At 43.0% G+C, this 20,846-nt stretch overlaps 1 protein-coding gene and 1 pseudogene across 2 annotated transcripts in view; both read left to right on the top strand.

Annotated features, from left to right (window-relative positions):
* The window catches only part of LOC133107602 (uncharacterized), a 980,437-nt pseudogene that overhangs the window by 780,933 nt on the left and 178,658 nt on the right, over positions 1–20,846 (top strand).
* The window catches only part of sacs (sacsin molecular chaperone), a 42,883-nt gene continuing 32,328 nt past the window's right edge, over positions 10,292–20,846 (top strand). For both annotated transcript variants that reach the window (XM_061216929.1, XM_061216928.1), the window contains exons 1-3: positions 10,292–10,379; positions 11,472–11,887; positions 16,202–16,352. In XM_061216929.1, coding sequence (XP_061072913.1) covers positions 11,823–11,887; positions 16,202–16,352 — 216 coding nt within the window. In that variant the 5' untranslated portion in view covers positions 10,292–10,379; positions 11,472–11,822. The remainder of the gene's footprint in view (positions 10,380–11,471; positions 11,888–16,201; positions 16,353–20,846) is intronic.

Raw genomic sequence — 20,846 nt, 5'->3', positions numbered from 1 at the left:
AATATGAACAGATTAATTATAGCACATACATGTTCAATCTGAATGAATTAGGTCCAAGCAAATATGACTCCATTCATATTTTCAGGAGGGAGGTGCACAGCTGGTCTTGGGCTGGAGCTCCGGGCCAGGAGGGGGTGCTCAGGAAAAGTTGGGCTAGAGCAGGTGCCCAGAGCGGGGAGAAGAGGAAAGTAACATTGTTAGGGGGTTCAGATGGTAATTGGTCTATCACAGCAGGAGAGAGAGAGGTACCTGCATTTTATCCCCCATGGAGTTTTACCTCCATTGAGGTCATTTGCTGGGTTCCTGGCCAAGTCAATGTCGTGCCATGCCTGGAAGTCAAATACATTTTATTTGCTTAGCGCTTTTTACAGAAAACTGCCAAGACGATTTACAGACTAGCAAAATGGCAAAACAAGGCAAAGGACCCCAGTTTCAGATGAGGAACCCATCCTTCTGTGGCTGCCAGGGTGTAAAGTAAAGGTAGAATGGAATAGGTTACAGTTTAGGTAACAAACTCAGTGTGAGGGACAGGGCCTGAGCAGGCCATGAGCTCAGTGTGATGGACAGGGCCAGAGCAGGTCATGAGCTCAGTGTGATGGACAGGGCCAGAGCAGGTCATGAGCTCAGTGTGATGGACAGGGCCAGAGCAGCTCATGAGCAGGTCATGAGCTCAGTGTGATGGACAGGGCCTGAGCAGCTCATGAGCAGGTCATGAGCTCAGTGTGATGGACAGGGCCTGAGCAGCTCATGAGCAGGTCATGAGCTCAGTGTGATGGACAGGGCCAGAGCAGGTCATGAGCTCAGTGTGATGGACAGGGCCAGAGCAGGTCATGAGCTCAGTGTGAGTTCCAGGAAAACTAAGCAAAGAGGAGAAGGTTATGAAGCAGTGTAGAAATGATCAGTACACAGAAGATGATGTAGTCTGTGCCAAAGCCCCAACTCGATTTCATTTGATTAACTCCTCAAGTGGGTTTTCCTCTTTCCAGTGTCGATTCTGGTTTTAGCCCACCCCACCCTGAGCAAGAAGAAGAGGTGGGAGTACCATCAGCCAGGTCTTTCATAGCCTGCTACCAGAAGACTAGGAAGAGGGTACGAAGAGGGTATGATGCTCTGTAACACTCTCGCCCAGGTCAAAAGGTGTGGTGGTCCCCACAGAACATTCCTCTTCAAGTGGAGTCCCACAAACTGGAACCTAAGTTCATCGGTTCATTCACGATCCAACATCTCAACCCAGTCTGTTACCATCTCCTGCTGCCCAGGTCCATGTGTATTCATCCTAATTCATCCCGCCTGAGACCAGTTATCACCAGTCCCCTAGCTACCACACCCCCTGCATATGCCGTTACAGTATGGAGCACATTTGTTGGCTGAATGGCTTTAAGTCATCAGGGTCCAAAGTATCAAATGAGCCTCAAACCACTGTGCTGTTGCCAGATGCCTGTGCCGAAATGAAATCAAAATAATTGTTTCTCCTGACACATTTTCCTGTTGAACTTAATGTAAAAAATATTCAGGATAAACAATTATACTGTGGGGGTACTGTGTATAAACACTGCTGGAATTTCTACATGGTGAAGCCAAAATGTATAAAAAATTACCTTTATTAAAATCTGACAATGTGTCACGTGTGATTTTTGTATTACAAATCTCCAATTGTGGAGAACAGAGGCAAATAAAAAAATTATGGGTCTTCGTCCCAAACATTAATATGCCTTCCAATGGCAAGCTGAAAAAAACTCCACAATAGGGTTAAGAAATGGAGAATATGCTGGTAGATAAAGAACGGAAAAACGTGGGTGCTTGATGAACCAGAGCTGCTCTGGGCCCTCCATCTGCTCGGCTGGAGTGAGGATGTTGTGTAGTGTGTCCAGGACAGTGATGAGACGGGCACTATTGTAGGGGCCAGGGGTTGAATGGTGATGGAGGATGCCTTGTTGAGCACACATGGTGATGGAGGACGCCTTGGTGAGCACACCTGGTGATGGAGGATGCCTTGGTGAGCGCACATAGTGATGGAGGATGCCTTGGTGAGCGCACATGGTGATGGAGGATGCCTTGGTGAGCGCACATGGTGATGGAGGATGCCTTGTTGAGCACACATGGTGATGGAGGATGCCTGGGTGTGCACACATGGTGATGGAGGACGCCTGGGTGAGCACACATGGTGATGGAGGATGCCTTGTTGAGCACACATGGTGATGGAGGATGCCTTGGTGAGCGCACATGGTGATGGAGGACTCCTTGGTGAGCACACATGGTGATGGAGGATGCCTTGTTGAGCACACATGGTGATGGCGGATGCCTGGGTGAGCGCACATGGTGATGGAGGATGCCTTGGTGAGCACACATGGTGATGGAGGATGCCTGGGTGTGCACACATGGTGATGGAGGACTCCTTGGTGAGCACACATGGTGATGGAGGATGCCTTGGTGAGCACACATGGTGATGGAGGATGCCTGGGTGAGCGCACATGGTGATGGAGGATGCCTTGGTGAGCACACATGGTGATGGAGGATGCCTGGGTGTGCACACATGGTGATGGAGGATGCCTTGGTGAGCACACATGGTGATGGAGGATGCCTGGGTGAGCGCACATGGTGATGGAGGATGCCTTGGTGAGCACACATGGTGATGGAGGATGCCTGGGTGTGCACACATGGTGATGGAGGATGCCTTAGTGAGCACACATGGTGATGGAGGATGCCTTGGTGAGCGCACATGGTGATGGAGGATGCCTTGGTGAGCGCACATGGTGATGGAGGATGCCTTGGTGAGCACACATGGTGATGGAGGATGCCTGGGTGTGCACACATGGTGATGGAGGATGCCTGGGTGTGCGCACATGGTGATGGAGGATGCCTCGCTGGCCAGGAACCTCAACAATGGCGCGCTGGCCGATGACGCTCCTTCCCCATTGCCGCTCTCACTCTGCCTCTCTCCGCAAAGTTGGCGTCCATTATTCTCCAGCACAGGAGACCTCTCCTTTGGCTCTTTCATTGCTAAAGCTATGATTGCTCACTGAAAACCAGCAGGTGTGCCTATATGAGGAGTAAATGGTGTGATTGGTGATTTGAGTTTAGCTTTCTGAATGGTAGTGTTTTCCATGTGAACGTGAGATTTTATCAATGATGATTGTACCAAATGTAAAGAATTATGTGTAATGTTTTGCAAAAAGTGTGGTTTAGAACTGAAAAATTAGCGAAAAGCAGGAAATGTGTTTGTATTTGTGCAGAATTGGTATAAGATAAGGTACATGAGTTTCAGGTTATGGTCATTGTCACGTTCCAGTGTTTCTGTGTATTCAATTGAGAAAAACTGTAATACATACAGACATACCATGAAATGGTGGAAATTGATATTATGTATCATATGATATGTGAAAAGAAATGAATATACTGAAAACAATAAAGTATTTACAAGGAATTTGTTTGAATTATTATTTATAAATAGATAAGGCACTTGCTTTAGAAAATAACCTAAAATAAACCTGAACACTAACTAACAATATTTCTAATATCAGCCATATTATTTGTTACTTACATTCGTCTTGTGTTTTATTTAGGTTATTTGTAGTTTAATTAAGTTAAATTTGTATTTGAAAGTATATTTTCCAATAATTGAAAATGTGAACAATTTGGTTTAATGTTTGCATTTTTACATCTGAGTTTGATACTAAGCAGGTACATTTGGACCATCCATCCATCCATCCATTATCTTAACCCGCTTATCCTGAACAGGGTCGCAGGGGGGCTGGAGCCTATCCCAGCATACATTGGGCGAAAGGCAGGAATACACCCTGGACAGGTCGCCAGTCCATCGCAGGGCACACACACCATTCACTCACACACTCATACCTATGGGCAATTTAGACTCTCCAATCAGCCTAACGTGCATGTCTTTGGACTGTGGGAGGAAACCGGAGTACCCGGAGGAAACCCACGCAGACACGGGGAGAACATGCAAACTCCACACAGAGAGGCCCCGGCCAACGGGGATTCGAACCCAGGACCTCCTTGCTGTGAGGTGGTACATTTGGACATTTCATGAAATTTCATACTGCCTTAGGTTAAAGTGATCATTCTCTGGAGTTGAATAGTATTTCAGTTTTTAGTGTAGTACATGTTTGATTGCCCCAGAGAGTTTTGTTGAATTATATTTTAGATATCAACAGTTTCCAAGTTGGATATCTAAACGTCTGACAACCCCTTGACTTTAGTATGGAGCAGCATTTGTGGATTAAACACATAAAATGCAAGTAAAGTAGCTCCAATAGTGATGAATAGTGATGTTTCCAGAGGTTTTACATTTTATATACAATAATGTTATAGCTTGTATTCACTATTATATACATTTGTACATTGTGCAGTTGCTTCTTTCCTTGAACACGTCGTTCCAACTGAAAATAAGATCAAAGGTAGTTTCTTAATAAAAATGTACTATTGCTATACAATATATAACTTACTTTAAACCAACAAACCTGCAAATGCCACTGTAGTACCAACCATTTTAAAGCCAGCAGGTTGTCATAAAATATCCTTCTTTGCACACAAAAACTGGGCCTATGAAAAACATACATTAAAACTGCAATGTAATGTATATAAAAAATAGTGAGCCATCCTTTTAATAATCAGTGCCTATCATCGAGGTTAATTTCCATGAAGCGCTACTATGCTTGGAAGAAGGCATACTCTGCCGCCATCAGGTGGAAGATAATTGTCATCACATGATCACGTGATTACAAAGGTTACGTCACATAATGCAGACATCTCATTCGCACCAAGAACGGGAAATGCGATCTTTGTAGAAGACACAATAAACCTCACACAATGGTTAAACCTTCTCAAAGAATACATATCAATGGAAATAATCTCACACCAGCACCAAAGCTCACACTTTGCAAAAATGTGGGGCCCTTTCATAAAATAATTTAATTTATTTGTTGATTAATCTCCCCCCGCCCACCAACCTACCCTCACCAACATGCAGTATACACTGAATACATCTGGATTTGAAATAAAAAGAGATAGGAGTTCAGAATTTCAGCTTTTATTTCCTGGTATTTACATATAGAAGTGTTAAACTACTTAGAACATAGCACCTTTGATATCAGACCGCCCAATTTTTAGGTGAGCCAAAGTATTGGAACAGAGAGTATTTAAGTAAATGCAAGTAAATAACACTGAATGTTTGGTAGCATATCCCTTGCAATAATCATCAAGCCTGCGACTCATTAACATCACCAAACTGTTGCATTCTTCTTTTGTGATGCTTTTCCAGGCTTTTACTGCAGCCTCTTTCTGTTGTTGTTTGTTTTAGGCCATTGTCTTGCTGTATAATGAAGATCCTGAAATGCATTAGTTTGGATGCATTTATCTGTCAGTGGGCAGACAGTTTTTGTAGACTTCTGAATTCATCCTGCTGCTAAGATCATGAGTTACATCATCAGTAAAGATTTGTGAGCCCACTCCAGAAGCAGCCATGCAGGCCCAAGCCATGGCACTCCACAGGTGAGCTCGTAGGTTTTGAATCATGAGCAGATCCCTTCTTTCTCCACACCTTGATCTCATCAGTCCATAAAACCTTGTTCCAGAACTTTTGTGGCTCATCTTTGTACTTTTTTGCTTTTTTTTATTCTCGCCTTCCGATTCTTACTACTGATGAGTGATTTGCATCTTGTGGTATAGCCTCTATATTGCTGCTCTCTAAGTCTTCGAATGGTTGATTGAGATACCTTCATCCCTGCCCTGTGGAGATTGTTTGTGATGTCACTGACTGCCCTGTGAAGATTGTTTGTGATGTCACTGACTGCCCTGTGGAGATTGTTTGTGATGTCACTGACTGCCCTGTGGAGATTGTTTGTGATGTCACTGACTGCCCTGTGGAGATTGTTTGTGATGTCACTGACTGATGTTTTGGGGTTATTCTTCACAGCTCTCACACTGTTTTTGTCATCAACTGCTGTTGTTTTCCTTGGTCGACCTGTTTGATGTCTGTTGTTCAGTACGCCAGCGGTTTCTTTCTTTTTCAGGACATTCAAAGATGTTGTACAAGCTATCTCCATGCCTAAGCTTGAAAATTGCTTGCTTTTCTCCCAAAGACAGCTCTCTTTGGTCTTCATGTTGGTTCATCTTTTCTAACACAAATACAATCTTCACAGGCAAAACCCAAGGCTAAAACCAAGAGTAGACATTCAGAACTCTTTATTGTTTAACCAATCAATCTAACAGTACACATCTGGGCCACAAGAAACACCTGCCAGTCACCTGTTCCATGTACTTATTCTCACCTGACAATTGGGTGGTCTGTTGCAAAAGGTGATATGTTCTAAGTTGCTTACCAAATCTAGATAAAAAATCCAGGAAATAAAGGCTGAAATTTGGATCTGTCATCTCATGCACATCTTATGAACTCAAACTCAATTGCCTTCAGTGCATAGCAAAAACAAAGGAATTGATCTTGCTGTTCCAATACCTTTGGAGGGGACTGTATTCTCATACCCTAAATCTAGAAACACTCATCATGTAAAACCATATCCCAATCCAGCCCATCCACAATCATGCATTTTTCCTTTTATTATTGATTTCATTCTTGTTTTCTTTCTATTATCAATGTATTCTTATTTTTTTTTTCTTCTCTCCTTTTTTATACTACCCAGTTCGCAATTCTGCCCATCTACGCCTTTGTCCACATGTCCATCTGTCTATCCACCTGTCTCTCAGTCTGTTTGTCTGTGTGTCCAAATGTCAACACAATCCTGCACACACAGATCACTTTCTGCACTTTTTTTTATTTTATATTTTTATTTTGGCTGCTGTAGGCGGCATGGACGGTGCAGTTGGGGGGCGGGGGCACGGATGGTGCAGTGGGTAGCACTGCCGCCTCACAGCAAGGAGGTCCTGGGTTTGAATCCCCGTCGGCCGGGGCCTCTCTGTGCGGAGTTTGCATGTTCTCCCCGTGTCTGCGTGGGTTTCCTCCGAGTACTCCGGTTTCCTCCCACAGTTCAAAGACATGCACGTTAGGCTGATTGGAGAGTCTAAATTGCCCGTAGGCATGAGTGTGTGAGTGAATGGTGCGTGTGCCCTGCGATGGACTGGCGACCTGTCCAGGGTGTATTCCTGCCTTTCGCCCAATGTATGCTGGGATAGGCTCCAGCCCCCCTGCGACCCTGATCAGGATAAGCGGGTTCAGATAATGGATGGATGGATGGATGGATATTTTGGCTGCTTGTTTTTTCAATGTTTTCATTTAGTGTTACAATTTTTAGATGCTTTATTGTCTGCTTTGTTTTACCCCCCTCTCGAGGGCATAATGTTTTTTTTTTCTCACTCTCTGTCCTTTACTCAAAATGACAAATGGAATAATATTATTAAAAATATATATTAAAAATGAAGTTGACCTCCCAGGAGATCCCGATGATGGGAGGAGAAAAAAAGAAGAAGTACAACGATTAATCAAAACAGTTTTAAAACAAAGTTTTAGGGACTGATGTGACCAATGAACCTTTCAAAACCAATTCATGCACAGGCTTGTATCTTAGTTCCTTCAGCCAGTTGCAGAGAGCTGAAGCATCCAGCATTAGCCTCCGGCGCCTCTTTCCCCCTGCAGCCCGCCGGCTGTGCTGTGATCCCCACTGAGCAGCTGTGGCTGTGGCTGTGGCTGTGGCTGTGGCTGTGGCTGTGGCTGTGCACCAGAGGAATGGCTGGTCCAGGACCCTCCCACCCGAAGCGCTCCCTCACTGGCCACAGTGCACTGGGGCGGTCTCACTGGGGCGGTCTCACTGGGGCGGTCTCCATAGGGCACGCACACTGACCTGAGATTCATTGATCACAAGTGGAATCTCTAGACCAGATGGGGAGGCACAGTGGTGCTGTGGGTAGGATTGTCACCTCAAAGTGCGCACACACACACACACACACACACACACACACACACACACACGCTCACACACACTCTCACACACACACACACACACACACACACACACACTCACACACACACACACACACACACACACACACACACACACACACACACACACAGACACACACACACACACACACACACAGGGCCTCTCTGTGTGGAGTTTGCATGTTCTCACTGTGTCTCTGCATGGGTTGCCTCCAGGTACTCTGGTTTCCTCCCACAGTTCAAAGACATGCCGTATATTTATTGGTTTTACTTTCTCTGCAGTTTTTTGTACATACTTATGAACATCTTAAAGAAGACTGTGATATATACGCAGTGATACAAAACCCAAAATCCAATACATTCAATATATAAGCAAAACTTATTCTCAAAACAATCATTATGTGTTCTTATATGTACAATATTTACAGTGTTTAACATATAACCTTCATAATCATATCACAGGGACATTTAAATCTCAAAGACAAACTGTTGAAAATCATATGTAGACTTGACGCAAAACTGGAACAGACACAGAACATAATCAGACAGTTACTCACACAGTCCAGTAGAGGGCAGTATTTCACCTGCACATCTAATAGCACATCTATTAACTCAAACACTTAAACAAACGACAAACTTATGCAATCAGGACATTCAGACAATCAGACAGTTCTAGCAGCATTCACGTGTATCATACAATTATTCCTACAAACTAAACACAAAACATTCAAGGCAAATAAACATTCTACTGTCAGTATTAACTGCCAATTTATACACAAACTCTGCACAAACATTTTCATCATTACAGTACAGTTCCTTGTGGCTTGGAGGTGGGGGAGTGGGAGTTAGGGGAATGGGGGATGTACTGGGGAGATGGAGGTGTGGATATAGTGTTGTATGAAAACCAGTGAGGCAGATGCTATTGGCTTTAGCAGTGCCAAAGAAGAAGCTTAGCTCATTTAGGTTCTCATGTTCTTTCCCATGGGCCAGGGTCCTTCTGACCTTCTGACGTTCTGCCGATGAACACCTCCGCCAGGGTCCTTCTGACCATGAACACGTTCAGCACATGCAGGTTAGGCTAACTGAGACTCCAGATTGCCCCTAGGTATGAGTGAATGCTGTGTGTGCCCTGTGATGCATTGGCAGCCTGTCCAGGGTGTATTCCTACCTCTTGCCAAATGCATGGTGGGATTGGCTCCAGCACCCACTGCTACCTTGACCAGGTTAGATAATGCATGAGGCACAATGTTCTCTCAGGAACACTGTAAGAAAAGTGGGTTCTGCATGGGTTCTTTAACTAATCTCTTTTCTGTTTTTTACGGAACCCTCTACGGTAGGTGTGAAAGGATTGAATCATTTTACCCAACAAAGAACTATGGTGTTTAAATATTTGCATTTACAAGCTGGTGTACAGATGTACCTAATAAAGTGAATATGAACATTTTGATGTATAGTGTATGTATGTAGTGGAACAATTGAGAGAGTAATAGCAGTTTAAACAACATGTCAAAAAATTCAAATTCTGTCACCACTATAGAAACTGAACATTCATTCCTATCGAAAACCTTAAATATCTTGGAAATTAATGGGAATATCAAAAAGCTATGTACACCATTCTGGATTAAAACCAGACATTTTCCAGTTGGTTTGGTGTTGATTCCTCTAAAACTGCAGGCAGACAAAAAACAACGGAATAATAAATAAAACATTTGGATAACAATTGTGTTGCATTGCAATCACAGTAAATAGGGTTCTATGGAAACACAGAGGGGTCTTTTAGAACCTTTCCTTCTGAGAGTGAGGCTTTGCCTTTCTATTCCAACATGTCTATCAACAGCAATCATTTTAGAAATGTCCATTTACTGTAACTATTCTGTATAAGTGTGCTAAGTAAGCCTACACTCTCAGAAGAAATGATTCCAAAAGTCTCCACTGTGTCTCCCTAGAGGAACCCTATCTAGTGCAAGGGTGCTTTGCCAAGAAAAATGGTTCAGTTGGATTTCACACTTTTCACTTTTCATCTCCCATAGGGTTCCATGAAGAACAAAAAGGTCCCCCTTCTGAGCCAAGTGAAAGAACCCTTATTTCAGAGTGTATGCTACATTCAGATTGTGAGAAGAGGCAGTGCCGTTATTACCATCAGTGATTGTAGTGTTCTCTCTGTCCTGCAGCTTTAAGACTTGCCCGTGCTTTCCCTGCAGTACTGAACTTGTTCGAAGATGCTGAGACAAGGACAACCCAATAGATCATTCCGTATTACGCTGTCGGCTACGGACTGCTCCGATTACAATATGCTGGGTACATGCCTGAAAGGGATTTAAGACGCTCAAAGACCCTGGCGTTCATTTAAAAAACCCTCAATGCAGCGTATCTTTGTGGCGGGGATGGAGAGGGCGCGATGAAGACGTGAGGGAATAGGTCTCTCACGAAATGCAAGAGAAATGCAGTTGAGATGCGTGCGTGACCCACAGTAAGTAGTCTGCCGATCTACTGCGCCGGTTTGCAGGTTCCTACAGCTTGCCGTGTGTTAGCCGTGTGTGGTTTTCAAACGCTTCACAAACACCAGGTTGGCATGGCAGTGACATCATAGCATGATTAGTCTCCGTTAATGGAAGATGTCTGTCGTAGACATTCTCACTGACTGCCAAGTTTACCATAACAAATACACAAGCAAAAATAAATAAATAGAACAGATAAACACGTCAAAACGCAGTCCATAACAAATTAGATGATGTCATTCTCTCACAATTCCTTAACATGACGGTTCCAGTTGCACTGCACCAAAATCTGTACGGCAGATATTTCTGGTTCAAAGATAAAAACGAGGAAGACATGTTCAAGCCTATTCAACACAAAATTGTATAAATGGAGAATGCAACGCTCAGCTTTACAGATGGCTATATTTTCCTGTGCGTATTTTAAATGCAATAGATAGGCTACACGATGTCCGCAGATCGCAGTGGGCCAAGGTTGTGACAAAGGTGGGGTGTACTGTACACGTATGCTACATTATATGTGCAGACGGCCAACGTACTGTCGGGGAATCCCAATGCACAAGTCCATTTATACAGCGCACAATAGTCTACTAAAGTTAGACCGGACATAATATTGTTCTGTCACCCGCAGTGTAGGTGCAATCCTCATAGGCGCTATTTATCGAAATATTTCCTAGTACGTTTTTCTTACATTAAACAGTTTTAGCTATAGCCTACAAAAACACAGGTATAGCCCATCATATTACTAACATCTGAATCAAATGTTCCGGGTGGTTAATATAGGCTATTTGAAGTCCATCTAATTCCCAGTGTTTGTTTTAAGTTTTATGAACTGTATGTGTTTTCCAGCGGTTATCAGTGGGAACGTTATGTCAGTTGGATCAATGCAGTGCTGCAATCTGTTCGTCCTCTTTAAGATAACTACAAGGACCAGAATTCAAAGCTGCCTTTCACCGCAAGCCGCAGCTCTCACATGTAGGCTATTAGAAACATCCCCCTCGAAAGTATTACCCTGTCGGAAGTGACTCCATGCTTTTCTCACCAATCTTTAATTCTTTCGCTTACAGAACTGCGGAATACCCGTGGTACTCGAAAATCCAGCGTTCAACGGCAAGATAATGAAGCGAACGAGCGGGGACGCGCAGGAGTGAGTAATCGGACACGGGGATAGCGGATAAGTTCCATGACTGCAGTGGCACCGTTGAAGCAGCGGACTCCGGAGGGGGGAATAACGTTGAATAAAGCCTATTAATAACATTCACAGAATGGGCTGATTATTGATGATACGAGGAACCTAAATGAATGACGTACTAAGCCTAAGGGTGCTTCAGAAAGTAACGGTCCGGCTTCGGGCGACAGCCTGTTTTTTTCCGGGTGGAGTTTGACTGCGCTTCATGCAGAAGATAGAAGCCGAATGAATGCGTACCCGGGACACACAGCAAGAAAACAGTCCAAGAACGATGGCAGCCAATCCAGATCCAAGGTAACCTACCCATATATTTTTCACCGATTTAACAAATAAGACGAGGTTAGAAGAATTAAGTTGTGTTCAGAATTAGAGCTCTAGAGAGCGAGCAAGCTACCGGTTCTAAAGATAGCGAGCTAACCTTTCATGCTAATCTGAAATCAGTGCAGAAAAAGCATCGGAGTGCTAATGCATCATTAATTTCAGCACGGTAACGAGTCCTTGCAGAAGCTGTAGCAGTTTTACTTCGAACGTGAATTCTGAAATAATTTGGTTAGCTGCTGCCGACGAGACTGAAATATTGCAGCGGCAAAGTCTTCATTCATTCTCAGAATGCCCCACCCATCCTCAAAGAGATGACAAAAAGTGTCAGCATATCACTGCGGTGATCACGGAAGGGAACTAGTTGGTTGCAGAGCATTAAGTGTGTATTAACATGTTTAAACAGTTGAGATGAATGAAACGTGAGTTCCACACGAACTTGTCATGAGTTTCATAACGCACGACGGAAAGCATCCCTTGTTTGCTGTCCATTTGTGTTACAGGCCTAATTATAGCAACTGACAGCTCTGCCCGTGGCTCTGGCTGTGGAGAATCAGAGGACACACAATTAAAGATATTGGGTGTAGTATTGTGTAGACTGGCGGTTGGCGTTCTTTGAGGAAATGAAACCAACAGAAAGTGTCATGTACAAACTGAAATCAGGATTTAGTGTCCGTAGTGAATTGTGCTATAAAGGATTGCTGGACCAAATAAACACATTTTGGGGGTTAATCAATAAAAAAAATAAAAAAGAAGTGCACTAAGAAGCCCTTATGTTAAATCTGGTTAACCTTAAGTGGCCCTGTCACTTTACTGAAGGAAATGTCCAGCAGCCAGTGATATGTGGGGTCACTGCATCTCAGGCATGTGTGATTTATGTTATTGTACGGAGTAGAGCCCTCAGTCTGTGTCCTCCCGCTGGGAGGTGGGCAGCCCAGCATTTGGGTGGGCCAGGCTGCTGCCTGTCTGCCCCACAAGCTGGGGTCTCTCCCTGGGGCTTTCACCCCCTCTATCTGGGGCACAGCAGGGGCTAACGTGCTCTCCTCTTACGGTTAAGGAATATCATGGTTAAGGAATCTTATGGTTATGGAGTCTTAAGGTTAAGGAAAGTGGTTAAGGAATCTTACGGTTATAGATTCTTATGGTTATTGAATCTAATGGTTATGGAATCATATGATTAAGGAATCTTATGCTTTATGAATCTTACGGTTAAGGAACCTTATGGCTAAAGAGTCTTACGGTTAAGGAATCTTATGTTTATGGAATTATGTTGTAACTCAAAGGTTGCAGGTTTGATTTCCATGCGGCCCTTGAGCAAGGCACAGCCTGAATGGTTGCTGCATATATCCAGCAGAGTAAATTTATGCTATGCAGGATTTTTCCTAGGATAGAAAGGCTCCTTGGTGATCCCCATGATTTTTGGGCCAGCGGTAGTGGTTGCACGTTGGCTTATCTGACTGCATTGAACTGCCCTAAACTGTGTCCTAATTACAGTCACAGCCTAAAATGCATGGCAAATTTGCTATTTATTTTGCAAGTATGAAACTGAACATTACAAACACATCAGGAAATAGAATTAGTATCAGAAGTTGAATTAGGTCTGGACATAAATAAGACTAAAGTTTCTCTCATTCCCAGAACAGTCACTGCATTGTAGTCTAAAACAATTGATTCCAGTCAGCCCACTCATTGACATGTCATACAACGGACTTCATTACCCAGACAGCACTTTTTTGTTACCATGACCCCCTGAGACCCAGACCGTGTTTTTGTGTGCACTTTTAATATATAGGGCGGCCTGTAGCGTAGTGGTTAAGGTACATGACTGGGTCCCGCAAGGTCAGTGGTTCGATCTCCGGTGTAGCCACAATAAGATCCACACAGCTGTTGGGCCCTTGAGCAAGGCCCTTAACCCTGCCATTAATGTAATGTAATGTAAGGTAATGTAATTTCTCCTTGCTATTTGTTACTAGTAACAGATGATAACTATGGAAACAAAATTATGTCCTTGTATGTGGGCAATGTGTTTATAAAAGTATATAATTTAGACATTAAATTCTAAACGATGTAATGGCCGATGCAGCAGTGAACGTTTGAATATTTCTTGATATTTGGGTTTCAGTAGCGCCACCATGGGGTTGGCCTGGGCTGGAGTCTGTCTGTGCCCAGACCACATTTCATGACTTCATGTGAAATGGTTGTGGAATTAGTAGCATTGGCATTATTAGCATTTTGTGATAATCCACACCCACTGCAAATTCGTCATTCAGTCATATTTTGACCAATAGTAACCAAAAGTAGTATCTGTATAATTTAGGTACAGTTTGTGAGGCAAAATACCAATGTTTTTATACTTTGGTCAGTTTTAAGAGGAGAATCATTTTAAGTGGGTTCAGAAAGCCTGGCCCAAACAATCATTTGGTCAAAGTCTCTTAGATCACATTTCTTCTCCATTCGGATGTTTGGTCTGAACAACAACTGAACCTCTTGACCAGGTCTGCATGCTTCACGGAGTTGCTGCCACATGATTTGCTGGTTAGATATTTGCATTAATGAGCAACCTAATAAAGTGGTCACTGAGTGATATCCTCACAAGGAGGAGGGATATCTACATCTACTAACATTAATTTTAAGTCTCTAGGTCAAACAGTTCAGGAGTTATGATTGTTGAATTATTGAAATTTCAACTGCAATTTGTGGCTAATTTGGTACTGCTTTGTAAACATATGCCCTTGTTATCCTGACTGAACTCAACTTGAAAACGATTAAATAATATATTACCTCAGTCAAGTTTCTTCTGTCTCATCTTGCTAAGATCAAAGTAATCAACTTGGAATTTTATGACTCATGAGTCATCATATTGATGTTACGTAATTGTTATAAGGGTAGCACTTTTCATAGTTTAGTCTATATTTTGTTTTAAAAGCACATCTGAAGAAATAAAGGGTACCTGTTGTTCATTTACCAAAGATGCAACTAAATATCACCATTATTTCTTGTCAGAAAATGAAAATGAAAAATTTTTTTTAAAAAAATGGACCATTTCAGTGGGAGCTATTTATTCAGCTTCTGTGATGTCCATATCCTGGACATTTCTCTCTCAAGACTCAAAATTTGAAACTCAAGGTGTACTGCCGTAAAACTTTATTTTACATGAGATTTTATTTAGCGGACGCTTTCATCCAAATCGACATGCAAAACAGTGCATAGCAAGGATCATACAACAAACAACCGAACACATGAGATAGAATACAATTCATATATGATTCATATAAGAATATAGGGGTGGCCTGTAGCTTAGTGGTTAATGTAAATGACTGGGACACGCAAGGTCGGTGGTTCTAATCCCAGTGTAGCCACAATAAGATCCACACAGCTGTTTGGCCCTTGAGTAAGGCCCTTAACCCTGCATTGGTCCAAGGGAGGAGTGTCTCCTGCTTAGTCTAATCAACTGTACATCACTCTGGATAAGAGCGTCTGTCAAATTGCAATAATGTAATGTAATATATGTAAAGCCATGAAAATACACTCAGAGAGCACTTTATTAGGTACACCTGCTCACCAGCTTTTTAATGCAAATATTTACTCAGCCAATCATGTAGCAGCAATTAAATGCATAAAAGCATGTAGACTTGGTCAAGAGGTCCAGCTGTTTTTCAGACCAAATGTTAGAATGGGGAAGAAATGTGATCTAAGTGACTTTGACCGTGGAATAATTGATGCCAGACAGGATGCTTTGAATATCTCAGAAATTGCTGATCTCCTGGGATTTTCATGCACAACAGTCCCTACAGTTTGCAGAGAATGGTGCGAAAAAAATTAGCGGTGGTTTTGCAGGCAAAAACACTTTGTTAATGAGAGGTCAGTGGAGGTCAGTGGAGAAGGGCCAGACTGGTCAAAGTTGACAGGAAGGTGACAGTAATGCAAAGAACCACACATTACAACAGTGGTATGCAGAAGAGTCATTGTTTTGTAACCTGATTTTAGCTTTTGTCTTTAGCTCACTGAATGAGGAATTCCTCAGAGTTACTAACCCTGCTATTTTCCATTGCAGTTTTTTATGGGTGCTACTAAATATAGAACTGAATTCTAGTGTTCCTCAGTAAGAAACAGTCACATGACAACCTGTAGCAGAATGGCCTGTTCTCATCATCGGTGATCTTATGTGCCTGTGTTTTGAACTGAGGATGGTGTGTAAGTCCCAGTCTGACCCTTGACCCTAAACGCTGCTTGGTAACGCACCAGACAGGTCGCATGATCAGGCTGAATTGCATTGTTTTGTGTTCCCAGGTTGCTACGGGTGACAGTCCTCCATGAGTACATTGGCCACCGGGTCTTCCAGGTCCCGCCCTCCGTTGCCGTCGGAGACGTGAAACAGCGAATCCATGAAGACACGGGCCTCCCTACAGCAGAGCAGCAGCTGCTCCACAACGGGAAACCGGTAATCACGTCAGCCCTGCTAATGCAAAACCCACGCAAATAAACAGTCAACAGAAGTGGTTAAGCAGTATCTGCTGAGCAGATCTGCACAATGGCAGGGGCAAATGGCAGCCATTTTGGGATGAACCCATGTGTCTGCAGAAAGTGCAGTGGTGCCCTCATAGCGCTACTGTGAAATCTTCCCCACTTGTTGCTTAAACAGTAATGCTATCAGCTGCTCCTAGCCAGATGATGTTCTAATTTCTTTGCTGTGTCTCTCTCAGATTTGAGCTGTTTTATTGATCTGAAATCAGGAGTAATGTTAATGGAGAAGTTAACCATCTACGTTGCTTTGGACAATAGCCACTCTGTGAATCTAACCAGCATCGTCAGAACATTGAGGGTTTGTAATCTGGCATAGCAGGGTGGTTTAGGGATGTGCCACAGCCCAGCGCTGGGTCAGTGATGTCCATTACCTGCTGAGTGCAGCTGAAGCAGAACTAACAGCCTGCTGGTCACAGGCTCTAATGTGGCTGTGAAGCCAGACTGCTTTATCTCGACTCTGCCTCCATGCTGATAAACTGGCCAGCAACTACTAAAATTTAAATTTATTTTGTGAACATTACAAAATGGCAGGAAATGTGATGATCCAGAACACAGTGGTGGCATCATTGTTGTCCCTGGTGACTGGCAGCCGGGAGAAAGAGTCCAGTACAGCAGGGTTTGTGTCTTCACAGTGAAGCAGGGTTTGTGTCCTCACAGTGAAGCAGGGTTTGTGTCCTCACAGTGAAGCCGGGTTTGTGTCCTCACAGTGAAGCAGGGTTTGTGTCCTCACAGTGAAGCAGGGTTTGTGTCCTCACAGTGAAGCAGGGTTTGTGTCCTCACAGTGAAGCAGGGTTTGTGTCCTCACAGTGAAGCCGGGTTTGTGTCTTCACAGTGAAGCAGGGTTTGTGTCCTCACAGTGAAGCAGGGTTTGTGTCCTCACAGTGAAGCAGGGTTTGTGTCCTCACAGTGAAGCAGGGTTTGTGTCCTCACAGTGAAGCCGGGTTTGTGTCCTCACAGTGAAGCCGGGTTTGTGTCTTCACAGTGAAGCAGGGTTTGTGTCTTCACAGTGAAGCAGGGTTTGTGTCCTCACAGTGAAGCCGGGTTTGTGTCCTCACAGTGAAGCCGGGTTTGTGTCTTCACAGTGAAGCAGGGTTTGTGTCTTCACAGTGAAGCCGGGTTTGTGTCTTCACAGTGAAGCAGGGTTTGTGTCCTCACAGTGAAGCAGGGTTTGTGTCCTCACAGTGAAGCCGGGTTTGGTCACTGTGTCATCGCTGCAGAATTCCAGACACAGCGATCAATAATTCCCGTAAGTACTGTTCCTTTTATGAATCTTTCCGTGGTCTGGTGTCAGACTTCCGGTCCCATTCCTTGCCATTGCCATTTTAAGTCTTTTAATCTTCTGTGTTTGGGGTCAATCTTTCAGTGTCTGACATCTCTTAAAAACCAGTGAACCCTTTTTTCCACAATTAAATAAACATAATGCTATGCTAAATTCTGTACCACCTTGACCTATAAGTGTGTTGTGTGGGATTATTTTGACCCTTTGTAATTAAATTGTAAATAAATTGCACGAAAATATAGAACAATTTTATTTTTATTTCAAGATTCTGGTGCCACTTACCTTCACCCGTACAGGTGCCAAACCTTCACGTACTGTACTTTAGGTTCTACATGTTTCTCACAGAATTATATATATTTTATATTTATGGATAAAAGGCTAGTCATTTGGGAGACAATAAGGAGGTGACACACAACATTAAAAATTTTTTTCATTTCATTAATTCTGTGTTTATTTAAACTTTTGGGCTCACTTTCATCCCAAATGTAAAACCGGTCATAAAATCTTAACATAATACGACGGTTCGTGTAAATCAGTTCTTAACCTCGAGTTTCAAGTATTTTGCCTTTGGATGACAAAATCATGAAAATATTTAATCTTAACTGAATGCCTCTTATGTTAAGAGAAACGCTGTATAGAGCTCCGGGAAGCCGAAAAGGGTCTCAGGAGTTTAAAGATGGACGCCACCGGTGTGCACACACCAGTTCATCATATTAAAGAATTAAAATGAAATAACTGAATTAAATGTGTCCTGCTTTACTGACTGTATTCAAATAGAATTTACTTCAACCTTGGTGGGCATACTTCTATCCGTCAGGGAAAAAAACATAATGCTTCTCCCTTAAAGCTATACAAATAGTGTATTTATTAGTTTAGTTCATGTCATTGACAGCTGAGGGTGACCTTAGCAATGTGATAAATTGGATGAGATTTAGCTCACTTGTCTGTTTTTGGCATGGAAGTCAGGTAGTGTATTGCTCAGATTTTGTATGCTGGCCTGTATGTTTGGCCATGATCCCAACGGCCATTTTGGATGAAAATGGATGAATTACATTAGCGGGGACTTAATGTCAGCATCAGCGCTTTCTGTGACTTGTGAAAGCCTACTCAGCGTTGCTGTCAGGCTAGCTGAGAGCAAGACAGTCGGACGGTGCTATTTCTTGACTCTTCTTGTAGTTTTGCTGAGCTCCTATCGGCTACCTGATGAATATTGTCGATACACTAGCATAGTCAGGCCTGGTTGGTTAAGCCCTGGCCCTCCATGCAAGACGTACCTAGTGAGAAGTGTCTCCTGGCAGAGAGGCCTGCTGTGTCCACCCTGCAGGACAGCAGGAATAGGGGCACATGTTTGCTGACTGGAGGCACAGAAGCAGAACTGAAACAGGACGTGTTTTATCTGGTCTATTATAGACCCCATTGTGTGGTTGATGGTGACTCAATCTAATGCCCATAAACTGCATGGACATGCACGTGGTTGGGAGGGGTGGTGTGCTGGTCTAACCGCCCGGTCATTAATGCTGTATTTAAGTGGGGTAACATGGACAGAGTGACTGTTCATCAGGCCCTGCGTCTTGTGCATTACATTCAGACCACCAAACAAACAAACAAACAAACATAAATCCCAGTCCACTGACACTGAATTTAATGGAAAGCACTGTATTGTTGTTTAAAAAGTAGCATATTATTACTCACAATTCAGGGACAGAAAACCATTGGTACTGGCATGAATGCTTCCCACAGCAATATTAGGATATTTTTGTAGATTATTTAATTGGTTTACTTTCCCTTGTCTTGTGGAAAGTAAATTCTGTTCACTTCAAGAAGAAAATAATGTACTGAAAATGGTTACCAAAAAGCTGTGTTGTTCTGGCCCTTAAATGTGAGTCATCTTAGATGAAGCTAGGTTTGAATAATGTTTTGTAATAATTGTATTACAATGACTATTGTTAGAATGACAGTCATGACTGAGAGATTTTGATGTATTCGTGTTTTAATTTCAGCAGTGGTGTGATGCCACAGATAATATGTGTGGGAAATGTCACGTAGGCCACAGTTAACCCTGCTATCCCTGTGCAAGTAGCTATTTGGGTGTGAGCTTGTCCAGCCCAGTGCTTGGTCATGTTAAATAAAAACTTATGGAAATTTATGGAAAATATTGAATGGTTGAACATTGAAATGTTTGCTTTGTTAGGGTTTTTTTGCTTCGAGCAGATTGGTCAACCAAACTTTCCCTGTGTAATGAATGAAAATATAAAATGGACTATTACCTGGGTATGCCATAAGGATATCAATGGAGAATGATAGGTGGTTCTCTTTGGAATTGGGATAGTAACGCATAGAAAAGAAAGACCAGGGCGCCCTTCTATAATGCAGACTGCCTTTATGCAAATATTTCCTCAACACATGGCACATTCCAAGGAGTGAGTAGAAAGTCCAACGCGTTTCGACAAAGCCTTCACCAGGGAGTTTCACCGGAGTACATTCTCAAATACTTTTTTTGTTCAAGAAAAGGTTCTGAATGTCAATCTACGACACGATTTTGAGATAAAACGCTGGTCCCATTCCAGAGAGCAGCCCTCACAGGCACAGGGTTTGTACAGACTAGCATTTTTGTTTTTTTTGTTTTTTTGTACTATTTCATTTTTGATAGTCAGGTTTTGTCTCACACAATTTGATATTCTTGGGTGAAACAGCATCATGTTTATGGAGTTTATAAGAGCAGAAATCTGAAGGCTTGGCAGACATCCAGCGTCCCTCATTAGTTGAGGAATTTGGGCTTTAGGCGAATCCTTCTGGCTGGGACAACCCTCACGCCATGCTCCGCTCACCCCCTTCCTGCCGAAGAATGACTTCTTTACACGATGAGTGTGAGACTTAAAAGCACATCTTAGAAACAATTCTATGGGAAGTCTTGCACTTCACCCATTACCTGCTTGCTGGTCTCTCAAAATTAATTTGTTAGAAACAAGCTTAAAATATGAGTATAAACTCCGCTTCAATCAGTCTGGACCAGGGGTGTCCAATGCTGTCTGAGAAGGGCCAGTATGAGTTTTGTGTTTTGTTTTAGCCTAGTACTACTACACCTGATTCTACTACCAAGGTCTTAATTGAGGACCATGATTAGATAATAGC

Source organism: Conger conger, chromosome 13, assembly GCF_963514075.1.
Source record: "Conger conger chromosome 13, fConCon1.1, whole genome shotgun sequence".
In the NCBI taxonomy this organism is placed as follows: domain Eukaryota; kingdom Metazoa; phylum Chordata; class Actinopteri; order Anguilliformes; family Congridae; genus Conger; species Conger conger.
Note: the sequence above shows the minus strand (reverse complement) of the source record. Positions and strands in the feature narration are given on the sequence as shown.